The sequence below is a fragment of the Pangasianodon hypophthalmus genome, chromosome 28, assembly GCF_027358585.1.
Source record: "Pangasianodon hypophthalmus isolate fPanHyp1 chromosome 28, fPanHyp1.pri, whole genome shotgun sequence".
NCBI classification, from domain to species: Eukaryota; Metazoa; Chordata; class Actinopteri; order Siluriformes; family Pangasiidae; genus Pangasianodon; species Pangasianodon hypophthalmus.
The window spans coordinates 3,103,842-3,113,847 of NC_069737.1; the positions used below are offsets into that span (position 1 = coordinate 3,103,842).

At 37.5% G+C, this 10,006-nt stretch overlaps 1 protein-coding gene across 1 annotated transcript in view; it reads right to left on the reverse strand.

Moving 5' to 3' along the window:
- The window catches only part of LOC113545787 (inactive phospholipase D5), a 41,402-nt gene extending 39,420 nt beyond the window's left edge, over positions 1 to 1,982 (reverse strand). Inside the window, exon 1 of the mRNA XM_034301330.2 lies at positions 1,813 to 1,982. Within this exon, the coding sequence (XP_034157221.1) occupies positions 1,813 to 1,818 (6 nt within the window). The 5' untranslated portion in view covers positions 1,819 to 1,982. The remainder of the gene's footprint in view (positions 1 to 1,812) is intronic.
- Positions 1,983 to 10,006: the final 8,024 nt, after the last annotated feature.

Below are 10,006 nucleotides of genomic sequence, written 5' to 3' on the forward strand. Positions count from 1 at the left end.
TTGGCTAAGTGGGACATCCATCGTGAAGACATCCTGCGTGTAGCAGAAGCAGCGATGTGGGAAACTAAAGAGGCTCCTTAAAAATAACAGACTTCAGGCTAAACGACTGTGTTAACTAACGACACTGTACGATTGAAACTTCACATGTCCAGCACATGGAGTGTTACATCATTGTCCAGTCAGAATGCGAATTAGTGTCGTAGATGCTAATAAAAATTAGCTACATGATCAACTATATTTCTTGCACAATGGTCATGTGGTGTCCTGCAGCTGTTCTGTTTGAGTACTGGATTAAAATGAATCAAAAATGTTTAGCTAATAAATAAGATAGCTAGCATTACAAGGCTTACGAGTAGCTTACAGGAGCAGATAGAAATTAGTAGCTAGTCATAGTTAGTGGAATTAAATAAGAAATTAAATCAAGAACATATTAAAGAGAACCTGAAAACAAAAATATTGATAGTGAAAATTTATTTCAGTGTTTTAGTTCATGCTTTGACTTTATCAATTAATCTTCTCATTTAAGACTTTAAATGTTACAGAAATACCAAAAACAATATTGCAGTATCTACTTAAATATATTGTAATGTTTGGAATGAATTTTGTGATCAAATGAAATCCATAACGTACAGCAGCTGTGTATTTTTTAATTGGGTAAGAAAACTTTTTATACATGTTTACATGTATTTTAAAGGGTTATATAATACATTCAAAATGGGTTTTTATTAAAAAATTTTTTTTGTAAAGAATAGATTTGCAATTTATTTATTTTTTATATAAAAATGTAATTTTATACCTGGCAAAGAAAATATCTGGAAAGGATACTTTTAAAATATATTTTTCCTAAATAAAATTTTTTACACATTACAAAAAGTATTTCTAAAAAATACATTTAAAAATAATAATTTTATTTTAAAAGGTTTGGCTATTTTAACACATTATAACAAGGTATTTATACAGACAATATTATAATTTATTTTTGATTTAAAAAAATTGTAACATTTTTTTTCATAACATGAAATATGAAATAAAGTAAATATTTAAATATTGTTTTTTGTAAAGACAAAATTTAACATTTTCATACATGGCAAAAAAGCATTTGATTGAATATATTTAAAATGTATTTTATAAATATATTTTTCCATTTTTTCCAATTTATAAAATGTATTAAAATCTCACAATTTTCATACATTACAAGAACAAGTATAACAATATATTAAAATTTTATTTTTATAAAATATTTGCTTAAAAAAGTACATGTAAAAAATACATTTAAAATTTCTTTTTTTAAAAAAATTAAAATTTGGCTATTTTCATACATTGCAAAAAGGTATTTGTAAATACATTTAAAACTTAACAAGTATTTACATACAAAAAAAAATTTAAATATTATTTTTAAATCCAAGTTGCATATTTTTTTGCACAAAATGTCCACACAGATGTTTAGGTTTTTACAGTTATTATCTGCTGTAAAAGTGCTGTTAATGTTTGCTAAAGAAGATAATTAGAGCCACTGACAAGTTATGCGCAAAGACAAGGAAAGACCTCAAAAGACCAGTGAATAACAGAGTGTGTAATCACATGAACACACAGCATCACATGATCTTCTGTACATTAGACTGATCACAGAGCTACAAATGATATGACAGATAAAGAACTGCTGTCACACATGAGCCTGGACTAGACCACTGGTCGATTAATACAGCGGGGAAAGCAGGAGCGAGCATCTGCGTGACACACACACACACACACACACACACACACGCACACACGCACACAAACACACACACTTCATGCAGTCATAACGTTTACCTTCATGATGTAGCGTCGTTATCAGGCTCTGCTCCTTATTCACACACACTTTCTGTCTGCTGCTCGCTGCACGGGAAGACGTCCAAACAAAAAAGAGTGCACAGTTTCCACCGGAGAGCTGCTACACCCTGGCATGATTCCCTCTCTCCCTCTCTCCCTCTCTCCCTCTCTCTCTCTCTCTCTCTCTCTCACTCTCCCTCTAATAACCCCAGAGGGACTGAGACTCTACAGTTTCTTCTTCAGAAGACACACCCACTAATGTGCGTAGCCCAATGTGGCAACATAGATCCTGCATGCTCCTGAGTGTAGCCCCTCCTTCAAGCTAACACACACACACACTCACACACACACACACCTTGAAGGAAAAATTTCAACATCATTACATAAAATAGTTACAGAAATTCAGATGTAGACTGAAATCCCTAAGGAACAAGTGGGGCGAGTGGTCACATGGTCAAAGAAAAACTCGCTGACGCTATGTACACAGTCGCGGGTGACAACGTTGTGTGTGTCGGTCGTAGCTTGTGGTGTGTTAGCAAGCGCTACTGTTGAGAAATGTTACTAGCTACATATTAAGCTAACTAGTTACACATAAATTAATAACACAGTAATCATTGGTTTGGTTTGTTTTTTTTTCTCCTACATATTATGCACTAGGCTTTGTACAAGCTTTATCATAAGATTAGATTAGCAAAGCATGCTAGCTGTACTAGCTACGTACGCTCACTAGAGGGACCAAAGGGACCAGTGATCTCTGCGACTTCCTTCCGCACTTTATTTTTCTTCGTAATGTCTCTAATGAGAGGTCGCATGTATATGACGGGATAAGATGAAACCACGGCGATTCTTCCAAACAAAACGCAGGTAGGAACCAAAGCTGTGAGTAGGGAAGAGAAGAAACGTCGCACCACACACGGCACGGGATCGAGGAATCAGGTCTGAGGAATCATTCGAGCAAATGGTTGGATTTATCACTTTAACATGTCATACATAATTTTAATGATTAACAATAATCACGTCTTTAATTTTAATGTAATTGAACACAAGTGGGCGGGGTCAGGGGCGGAGCCTACAGACGTGCTATAACACCTAACTGGTGTAAAAGCCATGAGCAAGTAACCCAGGTGTTATCACAGTAACATCCTCATGTTGCATTAATGATATCAGATATGTGTGTATTCCGTTTGTACAAAATGGCCGCCCTGTAACGTTCCAGCTTTCAGCTACACGGTGAAAAATTTATCCATGTTTATAGACGACAGGAAGTCGCACTGTGTCCTAAAACACATCAGTACATCTGTGTGACATCACTGAAGAACTGGGTGAGGATGTGAGGAAGAAAGTTAGACTAAAGATTTTAGGTTAGTCTTCCATTTTGTGTTAGCGATATTAGCATTGTCCACAGAGCAAATACACGGCGCTAATCACGTCTTGGCTGAACGACTGCATTTGGAATTGCAAATGGATTTTTTTGACAAACTTCTCCTTTAATACATTCCCCCTCTCTCTCTCTCTCTCTCTCTCTCTCTCTCACACTCACACACACACACACACACACACACACACACACACACACACACACTGAGTTTATAGGCCAAAATATAAACTCATTAGCATAAACTAATAAATAACCAAGAGGCAACATTTAGTCTTAATTAATTAAACATGCTGTAGCACAATGATGAGGGGAAAAACACTTTTCTTTTCAGAGTGCAGTGTGTATCTCTGCGCACAGCAGATGTGTACAGATGTGTGTTCTTGTTTCAGTTGCGTAACCTCAAACCAATTAGTTAAACTGAGAGGCTGCGTCTCAAATAAGCTGTCAGATTTTCTTTACTTATATTTCCTCTTGCTGCTACACCCAGACACATCTCTCTCTCTCTCTCTCTCTCACACACACACACACACACACACAGCACTGTTCAGACAGCAGTTTACACCCTGAAGCCATAAGACACACATTCAGCTTTAAACAATCTCCAACCAATTATTCACACCAAAAGAGTTTCTCAAATGAACGGGGAGTTCCTTTTTTCAGCCTCCATTCTGAGGCTGCAGTGTGTGTGTGTGTGTGTGTGTGTGTGTGTGTGTGTGTGTTCTTCCAGTCACACAAACGCACACACTTACCCAGACATGCAGCATCTGTTTGCCTGACCTATCACTGAATTTCAATGCCATGTTTTCTGTCTCACACACACACACACACACACACACACACACACACACACGCAAAAGTAAGTGGGCTGTACACAGAGGCGGAGAGAGCGCGAGACACAGAGAGAGAGAGAAAGAGAGAAGGAGATTGAAAAAGAGGGAAACAAGAGGGAGATGGAGATGAGGGAGAGAGGGAGAGAGAGAGAGGGAAAGAGGGCGAGTGAGCAAAAGAGAGAGTGAGAAAATGTGATAGAGAGGTCTGGACTGAAAAAGGGAAACGCGAGATGGAGAAAAGGAGATAAAGCAATAAAGGGGAGAAAGAGAGCATGACAGAGAGATGGAAGGAGAGAATGTTTGTGTGAGAATATAATAGGGAGATGGACAGAGAGAGAGAGAGAGCATGTAGAGAGGGAAGGAAAAAAGAAATATTAGGAGAGAGGGAGAGAGGGGGGAGAGCAATTTGTACAGTGCCTACAGTAAGACTCTTTGTAAATTGTAATAAATAATTACTACATGTAGTAGTGGTATAATAATAAAATAATAATGTCATAATTACAGTAATTATGCAGTTATAAACATAGTAGTACTGTAATAATACTGCAGTAATAAGTATATGAATAATGCAGTTAACATGCAGTAATAACTACAGTAATATTGTAGTAATAATGCAGTAATAAGTATAATAATACTGTAGTAATAAAAATAGTAATACTGCAGTAATAAGCATAGTAATAATTTACTAATGCAATTAAAAAGCAGTAATAAGTATAGTAATACTGTAGTAATTAAGCAGGAATAATACAGTAATAAGTACAGTAATACTGTAGTAATAAAGCAGTAATAAGTATAGTAATACTGTAGTAATTAGGCAGTAATAATGCAGTAATAAGTACAGTAATACTGTAGTAATAAAGCAGTAATAAGTATAGTAATACTGTAGTAATTAAGCAGTAATAATGCAGTAATAAGTACAGTAATACTGTAGTAATAAAGCAGTAATATGTATAGTAATACTGTCGTGATAAAGCAGTAATAAGGCAGTAATAAGTATAGTAATACTGTAGTAATAAGGCAGTAATAAGTATAGTAATACTGTAGTAATAAGGCAGTAATAAGTATAGTAATACTGTAGTAATAAGGCAGTAATAAGTATAGTAATACTGTAGTAATAAGGCAGTAATAAGTATAGTAATACTGTAGTAATAACGTAGTAATAATGCAATGCTTTGGGTATTTTGTGACAGATGTGTAAACTGGCTGCCTGCAGATGTTTTTACTGCTTTATAAAAAGCTCTACATTTATACTCAGATTCTCTACAGAAAGGGACTGTGGGTAAACAGTGTTGTACACTGTTCAACACACACACACACACTAACACACAACATCCAGTGACCACAAAAGCACCAAAGAGGTTTGTAAATAATGATGTATGGATAGTTTTGGGGTTTGTAAAGCCCACACAGCAGTCCACCATTTTCTAATGTTGTTAGAGATGGAAACCATGACCAACCATCTGCAAAGTTATAGAACTGGGTAGAAATTTAAAAAAGACCTCTCTGATGCCAATAAATATCCAAAGTATTACTGTGCACATCTAAATTTTTAATAGTTTGTAAAGCAAATCTGTACTAAAAAATTGACAACCCCTGCTACAGAAGATCACCATAAAATAAATAATAAACTAATCTGACACACAGTGATGTACAGGTTTTCCTCTTAAAAAAAATAATTTTTTGAAAAATGACCGTTAATCAGAATGGAACCGATCAGCCAATGTGGACGTTTCATGGACGCGAGGCATCGTACAGTAACTTGTTTTTCACATTTATTGCAAAATTAGTGTTTGATTTGAGACGTTACTTCTTTGCACACACAGTACATAGCCGTTTGAGATGCATCCTCTATCTTAATGGATGCTTGTGAACCTGTTTATTTTCTCTCCTTTGAGTCTCGACTCTTTCTCTCTACTCATTAGGGAAGAAGTCAACCTAAGCGAGATGCAGTGTCTAAAGACAGTTTATTGATATTTATGCGGACTTTCAGTGTGTGTTCATGGTGTGTAACGGTGCAGCGTGTTCTTAAGGGATCAAGGAAAGACACACATCACAGACAGAAAGCCAGCGAGCGAGTGAGAGAGAGAGAGAGAGAGAGAGAGAGAGGTGAAATGTCCAGAGATTTACTCCTCTTAGACCTTGTATTTAATAATGCACTGTCTCTGCCTTGACCTTCACTGAAAAAAAGCGATGCATTTCTGTTTTTAATATTTTATGGATGTATACACTGACTGCAGGTTCACTGGAGCCGACCTGGACGTTTGTACTGATCCGGTTATCTCTTGCACAGGGACCGTGGATAAGAAAAGGTGCTGGCCATTAGCCAAAGATGTTAAAACATTATGGCAAGAAGGATTGTGGGTAAAGAGCCCTGTTCACCACAGCCAGTGAATGCAGGAGCAACTGTCCATGAGCCAAAGACAGTAAAGTATCTCACCATTGTCTCACACATGGCTATCATCCTGATCTTCAACTTTGTCCTTCTCTTCCATCCCTCCATCTTCCTCATTTTATAATCCTGTTACAAAATTCATGTTCCCTCTCCTCATTCTCATCCTCCTCATCATCCTAAGCCTCATTATCCTAATCAACCTCATCCTCCTCATCATCCTCATCCGCAGCCTCGTTATCCTCATCAACCTCATCATCCTCAGCGTCATTATCCTTATCCTTCTCATCATCCTAAGCCTCATTATCCTCATCAACCTCATCACCCTTATCCTTCTCATCCTTTACCTTAACCTTACCATGCTCATCATCAACCCCCTCATTCCTATCATTGTCTTCTTCAGCCTCACAAACTTCATATTCCGTATCTTCCTCATCCTCAGCATCCTCCTCCTTCTCAATGTTGTCCTCATCAGCCTCATCCTTATCCTCTTCATTCCCCATAATCATAACATGCATCTTATTTGCATCATCTTCATCTTCAACCCCATTATACATATCATCCTCATTCTCAAGTTCTTCATCCTCAACCACTTGAGGATTATCCTCATCATGCTCCTCATTCTCAATGTCTATTATCATATTAATCATCCTCATCTTCATCATTCATTTTCCTCAGTCTAAAAAGACTCATCCTCCTTATCCTCATCAGCCTCATAAACCTCATCATTTTCTGCCTCATCATCCATTATCTTCCTAATCATCCTCATAAACCTCATTGTCCCTACCTTCCTCAACCTCAGTCTCACCATCTTTATCCTTATCTTGACCATTCTCATCATTGTCCTCATCATCAGCCTCATAAACGACATCATACTTATCTTCCTCAACCTCAGCCTCCTCAGTCTCGTTCTCCTCATCATCCTAATCCTGCTCTTCCTCATCATTCCTATCCTCCTCACTCTTTTATCATCTTCCTCACACTATTGAATTAAGCGAATATCTTTTGAAAGCACGATGTTCATGCCTCCAGTACAGTTCCAGAGACTTGTAGAAGCTACACCGATATGCACTGAAGCTGACGGTGGCCCAGCACCTTTCTCTGACACTTTATGTTGGATTTGTTGGAAATGCCAGAAGCATTTAGGGCAGAGATTAGCAGATGACAGAGATGAGATTAGTGAGGTTCTGGCTGAGAGACGGAAACAAGGACTACATCAAACGGATGGATCCACCAAAGCTCTTCTGACTGTGAGCTGAATTCAGAGCAGCTGCTACATTAAGCTAGTCACAGAAATATCAAAACACAAGCAGGCTAGCCTAGATGTATAGAGGCCATAGGCTCTTATATCAAAGATACCAATTTTAGGGATTCACTGTGGAATTTCAGAGCAATACAACAGAAGCTCCAGTGCTTCTCTAACACAAAGAATTGACTGCAGATATTATTTGCCCAGAGCTTTGAATATGAAAAGTTAATGACTGCTTCCTGTGTAGGCAGTATTGTAACAAATAACTTGCATCAGACAAAGTATTATCCGAGATATTTATACACATGTGTGTAGACATTTAAAACCTAACAGCCTACCATTTGACAGCTCTCTTTGGCAAAAGCAGCCTAAAGATTAGATTTAGAAAACATTATCATGTCAAATTGTTTTATTGCCTGTGCCCTGAGTATTCAATGTGCAATATACAATGGACAAAAAAGTTTCAAACTTCAGTTGGAGTGAATTTCACACAGTTGCAAGAGTCTTCACTGAATGCTCACATTCTCTCAGCCTCCTATTTGCACTCTTACGTCTCCTCCATACAAACTTTCTCCGGTTGTCCCTCAAGATTCAGTGCTTGGACCCCTTTTCTTTTCCCTCTGCACCAGTTCTCTCAGTGATCTAGTATCTCCAACATGCTTTATTTGTTTTGCTGAGGACATCAAACCGACCTTTCACACCATCAGATAGCCAGGATTATTTATATCCTAGCTTGTTTGGCAAGCATTTTATCATGGGGTGTAGATGATCATTGAAAGCTGGATCTTGGCAAGACTGAGTTTGAGTGTATTCCTGGAAAGGCCCACGCCTTTATTCTGTTATCTACTTTCAGAATTTCTTAATCACTATGTGCAAACCTTTGGGTGGTATCAGATGATTATTTTCTGCTCTTGGTAGGTGTTGAAAATACAATATGTACAGTGTCGGGAGGACCGCATTTCTTGATGCTTGTGTTATATTGTGTTATGATTGTATTGTCTTTCTTTTTTTCTGAATTTTTGTCACAATTTTCTCCCACTTTGGTCACTTGCCAATTCCCACCCACTAGCTAGCTCTCCCAAATCATACGACAGCTACGAAATGGCAAGGGTGAAGGCTAATACATGCTTCCTCCAAGACACAATCTAGACACTTTGAAGAATGCGCTATCTACCCTCTTCCACATACATGAGCTCATAGATGCCCGTGATTGGCTAGAGAGAGTATTCCTTCCCTCTGACCCCTAGAGCACAGCCAGTTTTGCTTCCTTTGACTCCCAGCCATTCAAACTCAGGATCAAAGTTAGACCAAAGATAGAGCGACCACTTTTCTGTTGCGCCATTTGAAACCCTGTTCTGGCCTAAGACGTTCAGTTCTCTACTTGATGCCAATGGTCTAGTCCTGCCCTGAAGCTCGACCTGTGACTCTTCAGGATAAAATAAAGACCAAGTGGTGAAATGAACCTTTCTTTCTTGTATCCTGAAGAGCCACAGTTCAAGCTGAGCCTAAAAAACTAGGCTAAGTGTCTTCAAGAAGCACTTGGTTTATATTACATATTTACTTATGTATATTAGTACTGACTCCTGTTGATGGCAGTGCTTCGGCTTGTTCATATCTTTAAGGACATTTCTTCTCCAAATAGACAGCAAAGCACATCTGTTAGCCCTAAGGGAAAAAAACCTCCTGCCAGATGCTGTGCATATAAATCTAGTAAATGAGTATCTACTTGCATGAATGTTGTTTATATTGCTAATTCCTGAAATGTAAATGAGATACAAAACACTTTTTTCAATTACGCTACTAAATTATCAAAACATAATAGAGAAAAAGGGAAAATGTGCAAGTGTATTGCAAAGTAGTGAGTAGATCTTTAAGAAACTTTCTTTTTAGCAGTGGGAACTTGTAACGTTCTTCAGCTGGCCAGTATATACTGTATATTTATTTCAGGACAGCTCCAGCTGTAAAAACTGCTTTATAAGACTAGAGAGAACAGACATCATCAGTCACGAACAGAGCACATCAGTGTTGTGTTGCAGGTGTCTGAGGACGAGTTGAACGCTCAGAAGTCCATTAAAACTTTATTATAAGTCTCTAAAAATGAACTAGCGCAATACATTGTTTAGTTGAACACTGAGAGGCATTGTCATTATTATATTATAACTTACAGAAAAATACTGTGTACTGTGCAGCCAATGCTGCTTAATTAAGAAATAAAACCCTCCGTGTCATGCTGTTATAGGAAAAGTTGATTATTTTCCATTAACAGCAAGTGTTTTATCCCTCATATAATACAGCAATATACCAATTTTTAATTTATCAAAGAACATCACACTTTTTATCCAATTAGA